The sequence below is a fragment of the Clarias gariepinus genome, chromosome 26 (genome assembly GCF_024256425.1).
Source record: "Clarias gariepinus isolate MV-2021 ecotype Netherlands chromosome 26, CGAR_prim_01v2, whole genome shotgun sequence".
Classification (NCBI taxonomy): domain Eukaryota; kingdom Metazoa; phylum Chordata; class Actinopteri; order Siluriformes; family Clariidae; genus Clarias; species Clarias gariepinus.
Genome location: NC_071125.1, coordinates 19,963,924 through 19,986,538, shown reverse-complemented (window position 1 = coordinate 19,986,538; position 22,615 = coordinate 19,963,924). Strand labels below are relative to the sequence as shown.

The 22,615-nt window shown below is 36.6% G+C and overlaps 1 protein-coding gene across 3 annotated transcripts; it reads left to right on the top strand.

Moving 5' to 3' along the window:
* Positions 1-6,948: 6,948 nt before the first annotated feature.
* On the top strand, positions 6,949-17,615 carry LOC128513789 (uncharacterized). 3 transcript variants are annotated; one of them, XR_008356418.1, is made up of 10 exons: positions 6,949-7,072; positions 8,871-9,021; positions 9,954-10,064; positions 10,148-10,261; positions 12,088-12,359; positions 12,631-12,683; positions 12,802-12,893; positions 14,178-14,263; positions 14,740-15,455; positions 15,601-17,615. XR_008356418.1 is itself a non-coding variant. In XM_053487328.1 (10 exons), the coding sequence occupies exons 1-9, from the start codon at positions 7,043-7,045 to the stop codon at positions 15,391-15,393; spliced, it is 1,563 nt and encodes a 520-aa protein (XP_053343303.1). In that variant the 5' UTR covers positions 6,949-7,042; the 3' UTR covers positions 15,394-15,427; positions 15,601-17,614. The 3 variants fall into 3 exon arrangements, 2 of the variants coding, with proteins under 2 accessions (XP_053343303.1, XP_053343304.1); XM_053487328.1 differs by having other exon boundaries at positions 14,740-15,427; positions 15,601-17,614; XM_053487329.1 differs by lacking the exons at positions 9,954-10,064; positions 10,148-10,261 and having other exon boundaries at positions 14,740-15,427.
* The last annotated feature ends 5,000 nt before the right edge of the window (positions 17,616-22,615 follow it).

Here is a 22,615-nt window from a genome sequence, read left to right as displayed (position 1 = left end):
AAGTGTCCAGCGGTTTCATGCATTTTTAGTGCTGTTGAGGCAACCTTTAACATTTCTTTTGGTCCTTCACCTGACATCAAAATGTGTATTATAAATGAGTGGTTAAATTGTGTGGCTTTCATCAGGTAGTAACCTTTACATGTTTTATTAGAGCACACTACACTGAACTACCATTTCTTTAATTTTCACCTAATCATCTACCTCCATGATTTCTTCTTTTTAACCTACTGGAACCTTGTTTTCTCCTATACTGGTGTTAGTGCTGATTTTTCCCTTTTGCAGATCTAAATCCCCTTTTAACTGCCAGACTTCTTCCAACACTTTTACAAACTTTGGTTTCTGGCTGTTTGTTTTCCCGAGCGTTTGTTTATGGTTGAAAGTAGGCCTGTGCAATTCAGTGGGGAAAAAAAAATAAATCAGTGGCAGTACACAGAACCGGAATGAGGAAAGAGCACCTGCCTGGCAAAACCCACATTTAAAAACAGTCACTGAAGCACATTTAAGAAGAAAACCTGATAAACATCACTCTGCATCTTTATTAACGGCTCCTAAGTCAGTCCAAATTGCTTTTTGCTCCATGTGTGTTTTGTTCTGGCATTTCAGTACTGATAGTTTCGTATGGAAGCAAAATAGTCTCATTAATAATTCACACAAAAGACACGATGCTCACGTGCGTGCAAAGCTGAGCTACTTGAGTGCTGCGCTCCGGACCTGGAGGGCTCTGATTGGTTGAATGGTGAGGTCGCATCTGATTGGCTAAAAAGTACGAGTGACCCACGTTGGTGCCAGCAACGTCTCAAAAACACAAATCCAGCGATATTCACATAAGAAACACGATTTTAACATTCAAAGTCGATGATACACTGTTAAACATTAACATAAAAAAATTGTACACAGTTGTACAACCGTGAATTGTGTTTTGCATTTGTGAAACGTATACTATGTAGTTGTATAAAGTTGTATTTTTGTGAATATATTTTTTTTTCGTGCACATGAATTGGGTTTTACGCATGTGTGCACCGTGAGAATTATTAATGAGACTATTTTGCTTCCATAATTTTGTGACTGTGAGCTTCAGCCAACCCACTGACAGATTTACAATACAATATTCAAGGCTAATACGACATACAAAGCTAACTAGCGTTTAACACAAAGCTGAATACCAAATCCCTTCCTAACCCCGGACTAAGGGCACTAGTTGGTGTGTGGAACAAAGGGATTCTACACCCTACATAGTGCACTAGCTATAAATTTTATCCTGTTGAGAATCCAACCCGAGAAGAATTAGCTTGCTGTGGCTATTCGAAGTGGAATAAATGGATATATAAACAGAAAATTACCAGATTTACACGAGTGTCCACCAAGTTTATTGTTTATTCTCTTTGCTTTTTGGGTTTTGGCTTCATAGTATCAAAAATTTTAAACTGGTTTCTGTTACAGCTAACTGGATCCAACCACCAGCTTTAGTTACATTACTCGTTGGATTTTCTCCTTGAAGGAGTTTTATAATACTTTCAATTGTTTTAATTGACAACTTTTTTTTAAAAGCCTATAATTTCATTTTTGAACTATTATAATGACTCAATATTTTTTTCCTCGACCTAAACAAGAAAAATAGAGCATTTAATTAAAAATAACTAAATTTAATTTGTTTTATCTTTGTTTTATAAATGCGTAATGCTCAGCTTGTTAATAAAAATTTACTTTAAAAAAGAGGACTAAATGGTTCTCTCTTTATCACTGGGGTATCTATTAAGCTGGGATGTAGTGTGCCTTTAAAATTGTCTAAGCTACATAATTGCACCATACCAACCTAAAAGTAGAGGTTTAAAGTTAATAATAATAATACAGTATATGTATATGTTTTTGCAGCACAAGAAAACAGTTGCTTCATAATTTCTCTTCAGTTAAAACGGCCTCTGCATGAAGTCTACTGGTACCAAGAGATCACTGTGATCATCTCATGTACCAGCCCCGAGCTCTAAAGATCATGTCTGGGGTCAATGCCTATGCCTTTTTTCCACATGCTCCCCATGTCCAAACACATCACATCCAGATCGTGTGTCAGGGAGAAATCCAGATCTGGAAATCTCAGGTGCTGATGTCGCTTGGGTGGAAACTACCGGATTTTTTCCAAGAGACTGTGTAAATGTTCTTGTGTTCTGAACTTCATTCTACCATTTTAAAAAATGGTTAAAGGAGGAAGGAGCTAAAATGTGATACAGAGACAGTAGAGCCTGGGAACAAGACAGAGGTGAACAGTCAGAAAATATGGTTCAGCATAATTACATAGACTGCCAAAATACCACATCAGAGTAACTGAATGTGCAAGCTGCAGTGTTCTAGATGACTGGAGTAGTGAGATAGGGTGTATTAGTGGGCTGTAGTGTAGTGATATGGTGTATTGGTTGACCCTAGTGTAGTGATATGGTGTATTGGTTGACCCCTTGTGTAGCAATATAATGTATTGGTGGACCCTCGTGTAGAGATGTGGTGTATTAGAGAAACCTAGTGTAGAGATATGGTACTAGTGGACCCTAGTGAAGAGATGAGGCATATTAGTAGACCCTAGTGAAATGATTTGGTGTATTAGTGAACCCTAGTTTCAGGTTGGGTTGCATTAGAAGACCTGAGTGTAGAGATGGGTTGTTTTAGGGGACCCTAGTGTAGAGATAGGGCGTAATAGTGGTTTCAGGTAGTTTCAGGTTGGGTTGCATTAGAGAATCTAAGTGTAGTGATGGGTTGTATTAGAGGACCCTAGCGTAAAAATAGGGTGTATTAATGGACCCTAGTTTCAGGTTGGGTTGCATAAGAAGACCTGAGTGTAGAGATGGAGGGTTTTTTAGGACCTGAGTGTAGAGATGGGGTGTATTGGAGACCCTAGCTTTGAGATGGGGTGTATTAGATGACCTGAGTGTAGAGATGGTGTATAGCATTACAGAATGGCATTTAGTTTAAGCTAAATACAGTTTAGTCTCTAAAAAGTCAGCCAAAGAAGAAGAAGAACTACAGTATCCTCTCATGAAAGCTTGGCAGATTACAGATTGGCTATTGACTATTTAGAGCTTGAAAAAAGGGTGGAGGCTTAGAGAAACACAAAAAACACATAAATACACTAAACCACAGGTATTTTAAGTATAGCTAAAAGAAGGCTCTGTTTATTTCATGACACTATGAGTGACCTAAACACTTAAAAGGCTTTTTACAAATTAAAAAATTGTGGGGAAAAAAAAACAAGCCTGAAAAAACAAGACAACACATGTTAACATATATGGATGAAATGTGGCTTTGGATAAAAGTTTATTTTAACTTCAATATTATCAAGAATTGAACAGAAAAAAAAAACAGAATAAATCTTTATTTATTTATAGTTAATGCATAAAATATTTAACAAGAAACAATAAGTACACTGCAGTGGTAAAGAATTTCAATCAGTCAATTAATTATTTCACTTTTGGTACTTTTGGTTTTAAGGTGATGTTTAAATGAATAAGTGAATGGAGTATAGAATACATAGGCTTGGGCAACTGGAGGCCATATTGCATCAGGAGATTACAAATGTTATTAGGATTGACTCAATAGTGGCTGTAAAGAACAGTAAAATAGCTGTCTTGGTAAGGAGATGTTCTGCTCTGCCAGCAGAGGGCGGCAGCGTGCACAGTGAGTGCAGCTATTTAGGATTTATTTATTGTTTTATTATTCTATTGACTAACCTGGATTACCTGCACCTGCCAAGAACGTTATTTAAGGCCAGTCCATGAATTAATCCTTCGTCACACCTTTGTATAGGGGGTAACTGGTGTGGTATTTTTAAAGCTTTGCGTATGATTGCGCTAAAGAAAGTAAAGATTTAAAAGAGATAAAGAGGGAGTTAATGAATGGATAAGAGAAAATGTTAAGACACCACAAAGAAAAGAAAGACTTTAGGTTGGAGATAAAGCTGAGAGATAAATTAATATCTCTAATATATTTAAGTAGAATGTTTTCTTTGCATGAGTCTTTAATTTCGGCACCCACTTTGTTTTCTTTCTTAAAAAAAAAAAAAAAAAAAAGAGTCTGCTTTGTAGGAGTTCCTACTTTCTCAATAGCCAAATCAAATAGCCGAGATCCCTGGTTTAAGCCCTGCCTGGGGCTGTTTAGACAAAGTGCACAATCACGCCCATTCACTCTCGTCCTGTAATGGTACAATCCCTAGCAATTAAATAACTCTGGTGTGTTGATGAGAGTGTTATTGAGTGTTTATGCCCTATTTTCTTCCCATGTCAGTTATTTCCGTACGCATGTTAGAAATGATCACTATGACTGATCAGCACTAAGCTGTTTTCTTCAGGGCTGTGAACTCATTTTAATCAAATTTTTATTTAAACACAATGCTTCTTGTTCAAAGAAGAAACACAAGCCCTACATGTTGAGTCTAACAAATTTCAGTTAAGATAATAAAATGGTGAAAAGGATTCATTGGTACTATGTATATATATATATATATATATATATATATATATATATATATATATATATATATAATTTTTTTTGGTACACAGTGTTTACTAATGCACATGACTGACACCCTTCGTTGACCAAAAGCAGAATAAGTTCAAAATAAATAATTTTCAAATGGCGACATCTAGTGGCCACTATATGCAACAGCGAGGCTAAGTCTGACATATGTACGGTGAATTCTTGAATCGTGTAATTATTAAGCCCAATCCCAATTCTACCCCTTACCCCTACACTTAGCCCTACCCCTTAATGTGCACTTAAATTCTCAGTTATAAAAAAAAAACGACAAGAAAAATTTTGTTGTCAAGCTAAATTAACTGCCATAAAAAGCAACCTAACCTAGTCCTTACTACAGAAATGTGTTACTTAAAATATATGTGGATTACTTTAACTGTTTTAATTATTATTATTATTATTATTATTATTATTATTATTAAGCAATGGAAATATTATGTCATGTATTAGGTCTTGTGTATGCGCTGTTTTTTTCACACATCAGCAAGGCGCAGTGACTGATGGGTAATTTTACTTGTTTGCTATTAGACGTGCATCTGCGTAGTCGCCATATTGGAGAGGTCAAAAGTTGAGGATCGAGATTGCTTAAAGACATGCTGAACGTGTTTGCTGCATTTGGCTGTAGAAATAAAAGAACCGTTTGATCTAGGAATCACAGGATAATTTCACAAGTAAGTAGCCATTTTATTATATTTCACTGTTTGTCAGTTAATAGACATGAAATAGTGCTTGAGACTCTACAGAAAAAGAGCTGACACCTTCATCATACTGTAATGGCTACAATATTGGTAAATTATTGATGTTACATGATTATGGCTAAATGTAAGAATTTACTTACCTGTGACCTTATCCTATCTTGTATAATTTATTTTATTGGAAAATTATGATGTGTTTGTGCTCATGGGTTTTTACATGCTTACTATTATAAACTAACTAATTGTAATAACACATCAGTAGCAGCAATTTATAATTAAGTTTCATCAGTCAGTGCGACTATATCAATATATCGTACCAATAGTTTTCAATGATTGTAACACTGCAAAACATATGTATTAAGGTTTTAAAAGTTATCTTTCTAACATGCTCGTAGTACTTTGTGACATTAAAATTGTGTGTCTTAGGCAATGTGTGATTTTTACAGTTTTGGCATGCTTTCCAGACTATCTGGACAAGTTTAGTGTATTGGAGTAAACAGGGTTGCTCTAGAGCCAACTTCAGTATTTTATGTTTGCATCTGACAATATGACATGTTATTTGACACACTATGTTATGTATATAGATATTATTATGAAAAATGTAATGTCTGATTTAAGATTAACAAGGTTAGTGAGCTTGATTGTGACATTAATTGTGACATAGTTGTTGTCCAGCCAGAAATTAACTTTTCACATGTGTCTTGGCTCATATGTGTGAATGCTTTATAATCTGGGATGCTTTATAATAATATAATAGATATTTTAATAGATGTATCTTGGTCTAATCTATCTTTTAGATAGATTTTGATGTTTGTGCTTATAGGTTTATACACACTAGCTATCATAACCTAATTAAATGTATGAACAGTATTTCCTATCAGTAATTTCTCACTAAGCAATATTTACGTATGACACATAACATTTGACACAAAACATTGTATATAGTAGTTCTATATGCATAATTGTAGGAAAATTATGATATTATGATGAAATTTTACGTTTAATTTAAGATTAAAAAATTAATGACATTGGTTGTGACATGGCAGATGAAGTCCAGCCTGCAAAAGTGGAATTTTCATGTGTCTTGGGATTTGTGAATGCAACCAGGTGCTTTCATAAGAATAAAAAACAAAAACAACTTCCCAACATTGTTTAATTGATAGTACTTAGTTAGTAACCTAGTAACCCAGTGTAAGGATTTATTCAATGATGAAAAATACAAAGCACTTTTGTAAGTCGCTCTGGGTAAAATATATCAGATCAGATATAAAAATTTCTGTACTGAGCGCAGAAGCTCTGAGTGGCGAAAAGAAACAATTTTTTTTGGTGTTCCGTTATTAAACTTCATGTGCATTAATGCAAACTTAGTCTCAAACCTACTAATTACACATGCTTACACCATCCACAAAAAAAATATTGTATTTGTAGTTAGTTTGTATCGTTTAAATACTTTGCTTGTTTTTTAAATCTCTTGTGATTTTCCATCTCTAGTACGCATTCACATTCAGTAACCAATTTTAATTCCACGTTCCACGTGCAGATTCTTTTAAAATTGGTATAGACTTTAGCGAATTACAGTCATTTTGTAGAGAACTCGGCACATTGTATTTATGTACGTGCAGATTTTGGGCGCTCCAATATGGCGGACACGGAAACGCATAGCGTGCGGCGTTACAGAGGGGGCGGTATTTACGTTTCTATGGTATCTGTGGTTTTCCCGCGGGTAGCTGGGTAGTGGGGGAAACATCTCGACGGGGGTAAACAAATCCAAGACCTTTTTTAAACAAACGCAGGAATTCTATGTGGGATGAGCTCGGAGAAGCTTCTAGAATATGCCTACACAGCGACTCCTTCTCCTTCAGGTGCACGAGCTTATTGAACACTGCATAGTAACCCTATCTCGAGCTCGTTCGTGTGTAGGCGCGTGCTGTATGTATATGTGTGTGTTTGTGTGTGCTGGTGTAACGAGATTACTTTACTGCTTTGAGGAATGTTCTAGTAAACAAAAACGTTTAAGAAGCAGGAGAGATTTCTTTTGGAGAGGCTCGGAAAATAATACAATGTGGGAACATTTTATATTCGACACTTTTTTTCCCTGACGGCGAACAGCTTAAACAACTTCTTCGTTTCAGTCAAACGTGTTTGCCTCGGAGGTACTATAATATTCATGAAATATGTCCATTAAAATAACTTTCATTTTGTTCGATTTTCACTTTTTTGTTTGAATTATACAGTTTTATCATGTTTTCCGGGATTAAATAGCAACCGGAAGAGTCCAATTCATAACCGGATATGACGAAAGTGGTCAGGATGATTTGGCAGACTGTTTGATTAATTAAAACAGTAACTAAGTACCCGTCGTTGACAGGAAAAGAGTATGTAAAAATAGTTAAAAGGTAAGAGCTAATAGAAAAACACGCATGTAATATTGATGTAATATTATTTTAGGTTAAAGCCCACATAAATATCTGCCTGTAACAAATATGAAGTCCTTAATTTTTTTTAACTGTAATTTCACAAAAAAAGCTTGCCGTGCCATTGTATGGTCTTGGTTTTCCACTGGATTTGTGGTTAAATATATGAATTTTGTATAATTTGTATAAAAAAACTAAACTAAAGTTAACTCAATTTTATCTTATTACAACCAGTGGGATAGAGATGATATAGAAAAGTTTGTTTACGTTTGTTTATGCAAAGTATACTTCTTTCGTCATCTTCCAGATACACTCCCTGTTCAGTATTTGGAGAGTGAATCTCAGATGAGATATCTAAAAAGTAGATCTGATGAAGATTAGGTTCTCCAGAGCATTACATTTCTTTTATACCACTTCAGCGCTGTTATTTCAGCATAGTTGAAAGTGTAGTTGTAGTTTTGCGTAATGCTGTGACAAAATCTGGTTGAAAAGACAGACATACGGACTAGTGTTGTGTCCTCCGATGTCTAAAAGATGTAAAGATATTATTGGAAGAGTGAGTTCTGTCCCTGCCAATGTACAGATACAACCTTTTTCTTATTGATATAGATAATAATGATAATATAAAATGACTATTTAGCAAGAGGGGTTAAATACGTTCTGTTTAAATGTGTAACATAATTATATAAGTGATTTTCATGCTGTTTTTTAAAGAACCCTGGGCATTAAGATATGTAGGACCCAATACACTATCAATGGTGTCTCCTCTTACAATAATTATACAAGGGGAAAAATATCTTTTCTGTGATCCCAGCCCAATCAGTTATCTTGGAAAATAAGAGAGCATATTAGTTGGTAAAAGAAGCAGCCAGCAGATTGGTTGTTAAGTCTGTATAAAATCTTCAAAGGGAAGGGTATAGTGAGGAGTTTTAATAATCAAACTAAGAACTGGGCATAGCAACCCTAATAGCACTTTATTTATGGTCTTCAAACACCCAACAGGACTCTGAGAGGAATGTGACAAAGTGACACACTTGTGCAGGAAATATATGCAGGAGACACTAGATATGGTTCTCCTAGATATGGCTTCAAGAACTAGGGAGAGTAAAAAGCAATGTTAAGAGGGTCTTCTAGAATAGAGAGTCATTGGTCAGGGAAAGACGTATTTAATGTAGTTTTTGAGAAAGACTGCTGCTGGATATAAACACAGGCTTAAACCCAATGCCATGGCTTTTTTTTCTTACAGAAGGAGTCTAAACGCCACCGGATGGAGAGTGAAATCCTTTCTAAGAAACGGCTGAGACGAGAAACGCCAGATGCTTTCCTGACAGGATGGAAAGAAACTGAGAAGGTCACTGTTCCAGCTACAGCACCTGAGGAAGCTGAAGATTTACAAGGTGATCCGTTTTCAAGATCTTGGCAAGAAAAAAAAGCTTTGAAATTTTAGATCAATGATTTTAAAACTTGCATCTCAGAGAACAAAAGCATTAAGAGTAGAAGATCGTGGAATGAAAGGCTTTCTCTTAATTAACCATAATGGGGGAAAAATAAAAGATAGTTTAATCTTGAAAAAAGATAGGTTGAGTAACCTTTTTTTTGCTGCTTGCTTTTAAAAGCTTTTGTTAGCGCAAAAAACTAATTTTACTTTTAAAACATTTATTTTGATTCATATTAATATGAACTAAGTGTGTACAAAATACATTGTTTTTATGTTGTATGCTAAATATAAAAGTTAATGCTTTAGGAAACATCCATAATGCTTTGGAATGTTAAAAGATCGCACCGCACACTTATAAAGCGCTTATCACATGCTTACTACATCATCATTGCATCTGGGCGGTTTGTATAAATCACATAAGACGCAGTGCTTTTCATCACAAACTAATGTAAGGAATTATATCCAGTATTTTATACTAAATTCTCTGAATGTGACATAGACACACTAATGATTTGCTGCATAAATATGGTAAGCATTATGAGAATCTACTATTTACTTGCACCATAAGCCTGAAGATGTAGCAGCAATGCATTGATGCCCCAATGGCGAATCAATCAGAACGTATACAATCATTCCTGTCTGCGCCGTGCTTGTGGTACTTACAGTCACTAAGCAGTAACAGTTATGGCCTAAACTGGTTAAAGCTGTCTTTTATTTCATCCTAATTGAGTTTTTCCTGCATCTTTCTTTGACCACGTCCTCATTAGGCTGTTTAAGAAAATATATCAAGTGAGACAATCCTAGGTCCTTACTGGTTTCTACTGCGTTTCTGCCAGTTCATATTTATATTTTAACATAACTTTAATTAAGTGTAAATTATTTTAAATACAGCTGCGGACACACACAGTGCTGTAGGACATGTCATAAAGGTGGACCAGCAGAATGAAGAATTTGTGAAGCTCACTGTGAAAGAAGAGGAACCTGAAAACACAGATTTCCGGTGTAAGGCAGCTGCATGTGCTCACCAATATTGTAGTGATTTCTATGGTGCCTAAACCAATTAAATGTAAATGATTAAACCTTAGGTGAAGCTACTTCGAGCTCAGTCGGAAGTGTCGTCCTTGTCGACCAACAGAACGGAGAATTTGTGAGGAATGCTGTGAAAAATAAAGAACCTGAAGATGATGACGGCTACCTCTGTAAGACAATATTAGTCTACATAACACCCTCGGCAGTCATGTTACATGAACGTCACAAGCCTTAATTTACTGGACAGGTCAATCTATGATGATGATAATGATGATTAAGTGCTGAATGGCATGTAGGCGGACCCTGTCACACTTTTCACCTGAAAAGTAGTAGTAGCAAATGTGTACGGTTTTAAACAGGTTACTCAAATTCCTTAAACTTCTTTGGGAGTTATTTTTGTGATTTAGGCCAAGACTAGGGATGCATCAGTATCACTACTCACAAAGATATTTATTTTTTTTGATACAGTGTTCAATTACTAAAAAGGGTGCATTTGATGTTAAATAAGAAGATGACATGACCAGCAGTCTGATCAGACAGTCATGACCAGATAGATATGATTGCCAGGGCTTGACATTAAACTTATACTTGTAGGCCTATTAAATAAGTATAATTAACAAAGATTTTGATAGTTATTATTATCGAGCATGCAAAACATACAGGTAACAGGTACATGGCTGTGACAATTCTAACTAAAACACTGCCCATAGAAAGCAGTTCATGCAAATCTGTTATTATTTTTATTTATATATTTTTTTACATTATTAACCATGCTTTACAAAGCAAGTTGGTAATAACTTAATGTTTAAATGTATTGGAAAATATGGAAATTATGATGCTTATGAAAACTTCATAACTGTTTTACAGATTTTGTCTGCCCGGTTCAACAGCCTGACCTAAAAAAGAAAAAAAAAAATTGAAAACAAAAACTGCCATGCTGATTAGTTGACCTGCCCTATCAACAGTTCCCTCACTGTCTACACACTTTCTGTTTTTCTACATGTCAATGGTGTAGCTAGACCTTTAAAACTCTTAAATGATTGGCTGTGTCCCTGTCTCTTATTTTGTGTCATCATCAAGAGCGAGGCTGTTGAGCCGGGGCAGGAGCATGCTTATGCTTATTAGTGCTTATTATTCAATTGAAAACTCTGTCAACTGGACGAGCAAATTTACTCGTACATAGATGGGATGCCCCGAGCGAACATTATGTTGAGCTCAGATTGCCATCATTAATCATGATGATGAACTACAGCGTTATTTATTTTCCTTAACTCACCCATGTCAGCATTTGGATTGCAAGACGAGGTGCATTCATGCTCATGTGTTGCTGATACTGCTCTGTGCAGTCTCTGTTGTTTAAAATGCTGTAATATCGAAAATGTGAACCTCGGATACCAGCATTGGGAATTCATTTCTGGTAGCAATTAACATAAATAGAGCTAAATAAAATGTTCCCTTATGACTAGGTAAGTCACAGAGTCCTTACAGAAAATCATACTTGATTAAAAAAAAAAACTTAATGTATCCATAAAGACGACAGCAGAAACTTCCAAGGGTCCATTATAAAACTGTGTTTTTTGCTGCTCATACTAGGTACAGTTAATGAGGTACAAAAACAAAATGTAAATGCATGTGACATAATCAGGATACATAAAACCATAGATTTCCAAACCCCATGTCTAAGGACAGAAGCGACCTCAGCAGCCTTGTTAACGTTGCAACAAAGTCATTTCACGTGCTTACACTTTTATCAGCACAGATTTTTTCCTCATCTACTGTATATGATGTAGTTTTATATTATAGCTGTAGCAAATATTAAAACTCACACCTGGAAATTTCTTTTTTAAAGTCATATTTTTATATGTAAAGAGATGTTTCGATCAGGAGAATAGTGTTGGCTTGGATAAGGTTTTTGCTTCAGTATTGTGGAGGAGCAGCAAGTGATGATTTTTATTGTTTTTATGAGGAGTGTAATTAATATTTTTTATTAAATCAGATTGCAGAAGGAATTTGGAGATTTCCTCACCGGCAAATAATGAACAAGGTGACGGGACAGCAAGTCCAGTCAGCAACAACGACCTTCTGAAACAGCTAGTTGTTGCTCACAACAGTATGTCTCATCAGCTCACAGCTCTCTCGTCCCAGATGACTGAGCAGACGTTGCTTCTTAGGGGCGTATTGGATGAGATGCGGCAGCAACGAGACCACAAAGAGCGTATGAATGCGCTGAAGAGGAGGAAAAAAGAGCACAGTTTGGCTGCCATTGGTGTAAGTTTAAAAAAAGCTAGGTAACACTGACTTGAAAAACCCACATGATTTCCACAATAGTGAGCATCCTAATGTAGCGTTGGCTGAAAATACTGAAATTGACCTGCAACAACATTTGTCTTTTTACTTATGCAACAATTGTAGTAGATCTTTTGGAAGATTATATGTCTGCTTGTGAATGAATAAATAGTAATGTTTATGCTGCCTTAGAAACAAAATTTGTTTGTTAAGTACATATCAGTCTTCAAATACTTTTTATTTTTTTAAACAGAAAGATGGACGGTATCTGCATGATTCAGAAAATATTCCCGATCCACAAACCGAGTAAGACTCAGTATACACAGTATTTGGGGCAATTTGTAACAATCTGTATTTTTGTGTCCTTTTTACAGTATAATTGTATGACATAACATGGTAAAACTCAATATCGATATGTCCACAGAATCAGCTCGCCTTTTAATCAGACAGGGACGACACATCATCTTGAAGAGCTGTCGGAGAGTTTTGCAGATGCTGAGCCTGAGATTATAAATGGTAATATTACTTGCAATTGAATTTATCCAGTTCTCTGTGAAACCTTTAAAAAATATATTTATTAGGTACACCTTGCTTGGATTAGGTTTGACTCCCTTTGCCTTTAGAACTGCATACATTTTTCATGGCATGGAAAAATTAGTGCTGGAAAAACGAACCTGAGAGATTTTCGTCATCCATTCTACCCCATTCCAAAGTTGCTCTATTGGACACCAATTGAGTACAGTGATCACGTTTTCATGTTCATGAAACCACTTGAAGATTTTAGCTGTGACGTGGCATGTTATCCTATGGTCGTAAAGGGATAGACAATTAAACAACTGTGCCAAACGATTAAACAATTTAACTGTGGAAATTAAGCGATGCCTATTCGTTCTAAGGGGCCAAGCGTGCCAAGAAAATGCCCCCACTCCATTCATAACACCACCACCAGCCTGAGCCGTTAATACAAATCTGGAAGGATCCATGCTTTCATGTTGTTTATACCAACTATCCAAATGTTGCAGCAGAAATGGAGACTAATCAGATCAGGCAACATATTTCCAATCTTCTGTTGTCCTGATGTCATTTTGGTGAGCCCATGTGGATTATAGCTTGTTCTTAGCTGAGAGGAGTGGCACCTGGTGTGGTCTTTTATCAGCTCTAACCAGTCTGGCCATTTTCCTCTGACCTCTGGCATCAGTGAGGCATTTTCACTCAGAGAACTGCCCTCATTCTGTATTTTCAGATAATTTTTTGGAAACCCTAGAGATTTGTGTGTGTGTGTTTGTGTGTGTGAAAATCCCGGTAGATAAGCAGCTTCAGAAATACTCAGACCAGCCTGTCCAACAACCATTTCAAAGTCACTTAAATCACCTTCCCTATTCTGATGCTTCGTTTGAACTTCAGTAGATCGTTTTGATCATATCTACAAATCCAAATGCATTAAGGTGCTTCCATGTGATTGGCTGATTAGATATTTGCCTTACCAATCAGTTAAACGGATGTACCTAATGATGTGGCCGATGAGTGTATATTAATATTAAATAATACCACCCCCCATCTTTCAGTGAGGTTATTTAATTAATGTACATTTTTGCAAAAGTTTTAGAACTTGCAAGGGCGCTTTCTTTAATGAACATAATAGATTTGTAATCAGAGCACGTACAGACTCGGTTGTAAATTAGGCCCAAGCTGCAGCATCGCTACAGAGGCCTCAAAGGGATATGGGGAGTTTTAAAAAGTTGTGTTTAAGCTTAAAGAAAGAAAATGACACTTTTGTTCTCTCCCCTAATATTACTTTAGTGCTGTGCATGGAGGAGGACCTAGAAATGTTCCTGAGGTCAAGAGGAATACCAGAGGAGAGCATAACACTCATGAAACAGGACAAGGTAAGCGTCAACAAAAATTATTAGTACAAATGGCATGGAACTGTAAGATGTTCCACATTCCATTGGTCACTCATAGTTGAATTGGAAGTAAATATTTAAGTCAGTATAAGAATTTCTTATCACAAAATTCACAATAAATAGTATTTTAACGTGTTCCTACATTGTCATTCACACATTGTTAAAAAAAAAAAAAATTTTTTGCCACAAATTAAGATGTTTGGTTTGTAATAAAACAGGTCACAAAATTACCAGTGTTTAATTTTACTATTAATATTCTAGTTTACAGAGATTCACTTTAGAGATTATGCCTTATTGTAAGATATTTTCAATTAAACTAATTAAATACGTTTGTATCATTCTGTTTCCTTCAACGGTACAATGACTTAAATTTAGTGAGACCTAATCAGGTGTGTATGCTTATACTATTGTTACATGTTAATAATCATAATTAATATTTTTTTATTTATCTTTTGCAGATTGACAAGTCTGTTTTATCCATCATGAAGGATGAGCAGCTGGCAAACTACCTCAAGTGTTACGGCGATCGAATAGCAGTTCTTGCCTACTGCCGTCAAACACGACCAAACTATAATAACCAATCTCCTTTACAGGGAGTGAGGGATAAAATGAAAGTTAGAAAACTGAGATCAAAGGCAGCTCAAAAGTTGTTTTTAAAATCCTCAGTGAGTTCAAGTCACGGAAGTTTATTGGCCAGACCCAAAAACACTAATGCTGAGAAAACCGCCAGAAAAATCGAAATCGGATGGCTTCATTTTTGCAGCAACGGATACCAACAAGTGAGGACAAGAAATGGCGGTGGAACGAAACGCATCACTGTCGCAAAAACCGTAACCGTGGAACAGATATTGGAAATGGGAAAGGACTTCTTTTTTCCAGATGGACTCTCAACAAAAGGACCCGCAGAACATTTTATTTTTCATGTTTGTGATTTTAAAAGAAACAAAATTTCTATGGGGGACACTGTTGGCCAACTTTATGAACAAACAAAATTAAAAATGCTGAGATTTTACATCTGCACCAAAGATGCAGACTCATCGAGTCTCATAGGCTCTGAGAGTGATGTGGAGGAGTACAGTTCGGACAGTGATTCCTATGACACACTTGACTGAGGGTGTTTATCTGCAAATGGCACAGAGATTTGAGGTTTGTTCGCCAAAGTATAAATATATAGGTAAAATTTTTTTACATTTTTTTGGTCCAGAGCATTTCTTTAAATTTTTTAATACATTTTCAAAATAAAAATAGATGGGGCTCTGTAAGTCTCATTACGATTGTTATCAAGGCATGTGTAACTAAATCGTTTTTGTTTTTTGCAGGAATTCAGAACATCAACAAACTGTGTTTTTATGAAACTATTTCAAAATGATGGAGAATCCTGCATCATCTGGGTTATGTCCAGAGAAGAGAGCTCTCACAGTCTAGAATGCTGCCACGAATGATGCAGAAACAAGTCTGGTGTCTTCTATGAATGGATGATCAAGCCGAAATATTCAATCCACCTTCCTGATTTAAATAAGTTTGCTATTTACATTTGAAAGTGCATTAGACAAATTATTATTTTAAGACTAATAAGTTTATCTCTTTCCTTTCTTCTTACCCATATACAGTGCTGGTCACTATTTTTGGCACCCTGGTTAAGATGTGTTCTTAGGCTTCTAATAATAATACTTTTAGTGCAGCAGCATAATCTCACACTAAACATTGTAGAAGAATCTATCCTTTAACTCAAGTCAATAAAAATTCATAACTAAAAAGAAAAAATATAGTTTTTATATAAAACATCACCCGTTCCACAATTAATGGCACCCCTAACAATTCTGATAAAATAAATGTAATTGGAGCATTTTCGTAAATTCTACTGGAGATTATAAAGTTGATCAGAGTATCTAGAAATTTTTTATTTATAATTCATGACTTCCTGTTTTTCTGTGGTATAAATATGACGTGACAGAGGCTTATTTCTCTTATCCACTTTTCAACATGGGAAAGACAAGAGAACACCCCATTCAAGAAAGGAAGATGTGTGTCGACCTTCATAAATCAGGCAAAGGCTACAAGAAAACAGCCACTCAGCTAAACTTGCCCATATCTACAGTGAGAGGAATCATAAAGAAGTTAAAAAAAAACTGTAACAGTGACAAACAAGGCTGGACGAGGACTCACGTTTATCTTGCCACCACACACAGTAAGGAGGATGGCAAGAGAAGTAAAAAAAATCTCCAAACCTCGCTGTTAGAGAACTGCATCAAAAAGTGGCATCTTGGGGTCACAAAGTCTCCATAACAACCATCGGACGCTATCGACATGCCAACAAGCTGTTTTGGGAGGGATGCAAGGAAAAAGCCTTTTCTCACCTACAAACATAAATATCTGGAGTTTGCTGGGACTTTAACTGGGACTATGTGCTGTGGCCAGATAAGACTAAGAGCTTTTTGGCAACAAACACTGTCTGGGTCTGGCATAAAACAAAAGATGAGTTTGTGAAAAAGCACCCCATGCCAACTGTGAAGTATGGTGGAGAATCTGTGTTGCTGTAGGCCTGTTTCTCTTTCAAAGGCTCTGAGATCCTTGTTAGGGTGCATGGCATCGTGAACTCTCTGAAATACCAGGACATTTTAAATTAAAATCTGATGGCCTCTGTCAGAAAGCTGAAGATGGGTTGTCATTGGGTCTTTTAGCAGGATGATGAAATGAAATCTAGGGCTGCAACGAATGATTATTTTAATAATCAATTACTCTGTCCCATTGTAATTGTTGATTACAATGACGCGCGCACACAGACAGCAGGCAAAGAGCATCGCGCGACACAACAAATCAATTATGAAATTCGTTGCCAACGCTTTTAGTAATCGATTTCTATCGATTTTATCGATTCGTTGTTTCAGCCCTAATGAAATCTACACAAAAATGGTTCAGTAGACACACAATCCAGCTCCTCTCATGGCCATCTCAGTCCCCAGAGGTCAACCCAATTGAAAATCTTTGGGGTGAGCTGAAAAGGAGAGTGCATAAAAGAAGATCCAGGACTTGATCTAGAAACATTGTGCAAAGTGGAATGGTCAAAGATCCCATCTGGATCCCGTATCTATATTCTTCAATCGTGTGAAATGTTATAGGAGGAGATTAAGTGTTGTCTTAGGATTGTACGAAGTATGAACATCAGGGGTGCCAATAAATTTTGGCACACATGATTTCATGTTAAAACAATCATAATGCGGGTCCCCACACACACACACTGAATAATTGTACTTCAGTTAAATGTTGGACTTTTCTCTCTTTTTGCATTGTGGTTCTATATTGTTTAAATAAAAAAAAAATTCTAAGAAGCCTAAGAACACAGCACTGTATTACCCAGGGTTTGATTCAGACTCATTATTTAAAATGTCATGCATTACTGTTTTATAAATTTTTTGGGAATAAAAACTTAAGACCTGTTAAAACAAAAGTCAATTATAGAGTTGTTTCGAACACTTGCAATAAAAGAAAAGCAACTAATTTCAGCTTTACAAAATACGTATTTTAGTAAACAAAGCTTTAAAAATGTTAAAGTGTATGTTAAATGTTAATAAAATGTGCTTTCTTAGAAATTCTGTCTCATAATTAGTGCACATATTCTCCGTTCTTTGCTGAAAATATAGGCACCTCAAAATTTATTTAAAAGAAAAATAACAAATAATTAATTTTTTTAACCAACTCTACATAAAATGACTTTTTAACTAATAAATTGCACCTTTTTGCGATTAAATAATTGCACTGGTCTATATCGTGATAAAACTTTTTAGGTGATTAATTGTGTAGCTCTACCTGCATTCTACTGATTTTTTTCCCTTTATACTTATTTTTGGGGCTGTACATGGACGAAGATGATTTCGATTAATCTATCGATTATTTAGTTAATCTAGTGATAATTTTCTGGTTGGAGGATTAATACTTTTATTAACTTATCCATAAATAATAACTACCTGCTGATGTTTAATATTTTAACCTTTTATTCAAGCATTCTCTCGTAAATGTATTTATTTTACAATTTTTTTTTCCCATGTTAGAGATCCGAACTCCATCAGCAGCCAAATGGGGCGCACATAAATGTGCATTAAAAATTTTTTTACCGAGCAAAGCTATTCATGAGACCCAAAAAAAAAACACCCCAAAATAAACTCCGTAAACATTGCAACTCATCGATGCACTTTATGGAAGTTGACATATTGACATATTCGATTACACTGACTTATTGATATAGCCCTAATGTTTTTACGTGCACAACATTTTAATTAGTTAGTTAATTCTATACCTTAACTCCATAAACTAGTGTTCAATTTATTTTATAAAAAAATGTTTGCAACTTTGTGAGAATTTTTTTTAGGCATTGTACATGATCAACAAGTATAAAATAATGAATTATTTATTATATATACTGTAGTGGCCCAAAGTTTAGCAAAGTAACTAAGATATCCGAGAAACAATTAACAGTACAATTTCAAATAAAACAAATGTCTGGGCATCAATTCTAGACCTAAGTGCTGCTGCTGTTGATTTGTCCACATGTAATTGTGTATTTAAATAAACTTGTACAGACTTTTGTTTTTAACAATGTATTTGGTTTCACCTGCTACTGTAACAAGCTACATTTAAAAATTCTATTATAATTATGTACCTGCACACATTTCTCATTCTTTATTTATCATATATCTTAACTGGGGAATGGATTCAGAGACGTTTCTAAATGCCTTTCAAAAATCCTCCATGTCTGAACTCATCAGAGGATAGATGAGAGTCCAACCTCTTGCCAAAAAAGTATGCCAGAACTTCAGCTGTTTCTAACTTGACAGGCTGTGTCTTCATTTAGCACCAAGGAGACACTTGGAAGACAACCAAAGGCAGATGCTGCCACGAGACAGGAAGTGCTGGCAGATGGAAAGCGCTGTCATAACTTGGATTAGGAGGACATGCAGCCGCCTCAACCTCGTACTCGAGACCTAGGGCCACAGCTGGTGGACAGGACAGCAAGCTACACCCCATTTTATATATTTTTCAATTGTTTTTTCTACATCATTGATTCACAACACAACCAACTATGGAATGAAGAAACTTAAGTATACTTGGGGACGTGTGACAGCAGCAGATATGCACTTGTTTATCTGCCTTGTACTGTACATGGGTCTTCTTCCTCTGAAGGCACTGAAGGAGTACAGGGACTTCAGACTATGACAGACTGTAAAATCAGACCCATCTAAGACAGAACTTTGGATGCCTGCAAAACATTTTTTTATCCTGGGTGGGATCTTGCCATAGATGAGGGGACAGTGGACAGCCAAGCCCGGACGGGGTATAAGCAGTGCATGAAAAGAGAGCCCACAAAATGCAGCTTTAAACTTCTTAAAGGGCTAAGCTATAATGCAGTCACCAAGCTGCTGGACATTTATTTTCTTGGCGAAGGGTGCAAGGTCTATGTAGATAATTTCAATACCAGCCCCACTCTGCTCCTTGACCTCCACCAGAGAAGGATTTTATCTTGCGGAACGATTCATACTTACCTAACAAAAGTAAACGACCTGCCAAAGAAAGCCGAATGAGGAATGCTTGGGTGGATAAGAAAAGGACAGCTGCTTTTTGAGGCAAGAAGTCGCTATGTGTTCATGCATGTACAAAGCATACACCAAAGACCTCGTGAAGAGGAATGTGAAGGACTCAAATGGACGGTGGTCTGTGAAGCAGGTACCTACTTTACTGCACCTTATGTGAAGAACTATAATCAGTATAGAGTTGGAAGTGACCTGTCTGATGCCGTGATTAGCTACTATAATGTCTAGCACAAATCCCAAAAATGGTACAAACCGCTCATTTACCATTTCCTGGACATTGGAATTGTACAGGATGCGAAGCAGATGTGAAATGACAAACAGTTCAGGGAACAGCTAATTTTGTCTATTGCCAGCATGAATTAGTTCCAGTCCACTTTGCTCAGGTCCATATAATTTCTGGCCATCAGCTTCATCCATCACACGCCTGCTGCAGTCTGTCCACCTTCAGGTCACCTGCCAGCTTGCTTTGCAGCACACGAGACTGATGTACACTATCCGATATGCCACTATCTTGCAGCAGTTGGGAGGAGACTGTGTGTACTATGTAAAAAGAAATTAACCCCTTACATGCCAGAAAACATTGTGCTTGACTAAAGGAAGGAAACGTTATAGTGACACAGACACATGAGCAACAATATCTGTGTTTAGGAACGGTTCTGGTTTGGAACAGCATTAACCTTTTCAGCAATTTGAGCTACAGTAGGGATTCTATTGGCTTGAACTACACTAATCAGCCTTCACTCCCTGGAGTTTCTTTTCTTTTGGACCACTTGGTACTGTATGTCCTGACTACTGCAGACCAGGAACATCCCACAAGAGCTGTAGTTTTGGAGTTAAGTAAGTCTTAAAGCAGATACTAGGCCTTATTTACAGCCTTTTAAAAAGATATGTGAAAGTTTTTTTTTTTAGCGTTTAGCCTTTCACCAATTAATCAGAGATCAAAAATTAACTTAAACAGATCAAATGAAAAATTATAGTGTGTGCTTTGCAAGGACGCAGTTGCTGGGAAGATTTGGTCAACGAAACCGTATCCTGAAAGAGGACAGTTTATAGTCAGATATAGGCAGTTCAGATGCAACAAAGACAAGAGGTGCAACACATGAGCCAAAAAAAAAAAAAAAAAAGCTTAAGTGTGTGGGTTGGAAAACCAACAAGTTGGAGTTGTCCAAGCATGACGTAAAGTCCCCTGTTGAGTGAATTGGTGACATAATCCTGACATCAATTTTAAAGAATGTAGAATAATATGGTATGGGTAAACAAAGAGATTTAGCTAGAGGAGCACTACAGTGTTTTGGTGGTCTATAAATAACAGCAAGTACTGTTGGTATTGGACTGCTGGTTTATAGAGCGACAGATACTTACTGTACCCCTCCTGTCTGGAAGTTCAGGGCTGCGAGATGTAAACAAACCCAGATGGGCCAACTTGATTCAGATCAAAAGGTCTTTTTTTTCCGCTGCCAGGCCTCAACTAAACCAAAGAACTGAAACTTATTAAACTGCACATTTAATGTGTACAGTTATTGAATGTTGTGTACTTCCTGTGTACTTGGAGAGTCATAAACGATTCCTAGCCAGTGTGCAACCCCCAGCCAAACCCGACTGGATGCAGTGCCGGTCCCAAGCCTGGATAAAATGGGAGGGTTGAGTCAGGAAGGGCATCCGGTGTAAAACCTGTGCCAAGCTTGTATGTCCGGACCAGATGGTCCACTGTGACGACTCCTTGCCGGGAGCAGCTGAAAGACCAACAACTACAACTTTGAGAGTCACAAACAGCTGGGATCAAATTCCTTGTGTGTGTCAACATACTTGGTGAATAAATCTTGATTCTGATTCTAGACAAGATCATGGATCAGAGAGCCCTTACTGGAGAGTGAGCATGTGTTGAACAGGCCGACTGTAAGACTGTGAAGACGTAGGCTATCTGTTAAGCCCAGCCAGGGCAGCAGCAGCAGCCATGTGTGACAGTGTTCAGTCTACTAAACACACTTAGGCTGGTTGGGCATACTCTCAAGACCCCTTTATGATCTTTTGTAAGCTAAAGATCTGGTTCATGGTTGAACCGAAACCTTGATGACTGCGAATCTTTAGACACTGAGCCATTTTAAGCAACCCCACAACCCCTCTGAAAACTTTTGTACTGAACTGGAATGCAGAATGCGTGCCAGGACTCTTTGCTCGACGTCTCACTAACTTGGCAGTGTGATGTTCAGCAAACACAAGTGTGTCTCTACATCCATTTAGTTTTGTTGTGTACCTTCTGGGAGATTAGTACAAATAAATAAAATAAATCATTAAACATATTAATGGCATGCTGTCCTAAAGCTCTATTTCAGTGTTTCAGTTGGATTTTGTATCCCGAAAATAGCTGTTTTCAAGTGGTGTTCTTTGTCCCAAGAGGTTGCATTTTCGTGCAGTGTTCTTGGTTCCAATATAGCTTTAGTCATGCAGTGATTACTGGTCACAATATGGATACTTTCACATCAAGGTAAATTAAAATCCTTGACTCTTTTGGCCATGCCAGGAATGCACATCATCCCCGGAGCAATTTTTCAAATATTTCTTTCATTGATGTGCTGGTTTTTGATCCACAGAAAATCAATTGATGGCAACTCTCTTTCAACTATGCAAAACTGTTTTCAGAGTGAAATCTTTATAACAAAATGAAATGACGGTCCAAGGTTTTTAGGAAGAAGATTCAGATCTCTATAAAAATAATCAATGTAAAATTTCCACAGCATTTTAATAATCA

Coding starts and splice junctions, on each gene's coding strand:
- LOC128513789 (XM_053487328.1), top strand. CDS start 7,043: ATGCCTACACAGCGACTCCTTCTCCTTCAG. Junction 10,262..12,087: donor AGATGATGACGGCTACCTCT/GTAAGACAATAT, acceptor TTATTAAATCAG/ATTGCAGAAGGAATTTGGAG. Junction 12,894..14,177: donor TGAGCCTGAGATTATAAATG/GTAATATTACTT, acceptor ATATTACTTTAG/TGCTGTGCATGGAGGAGGAC.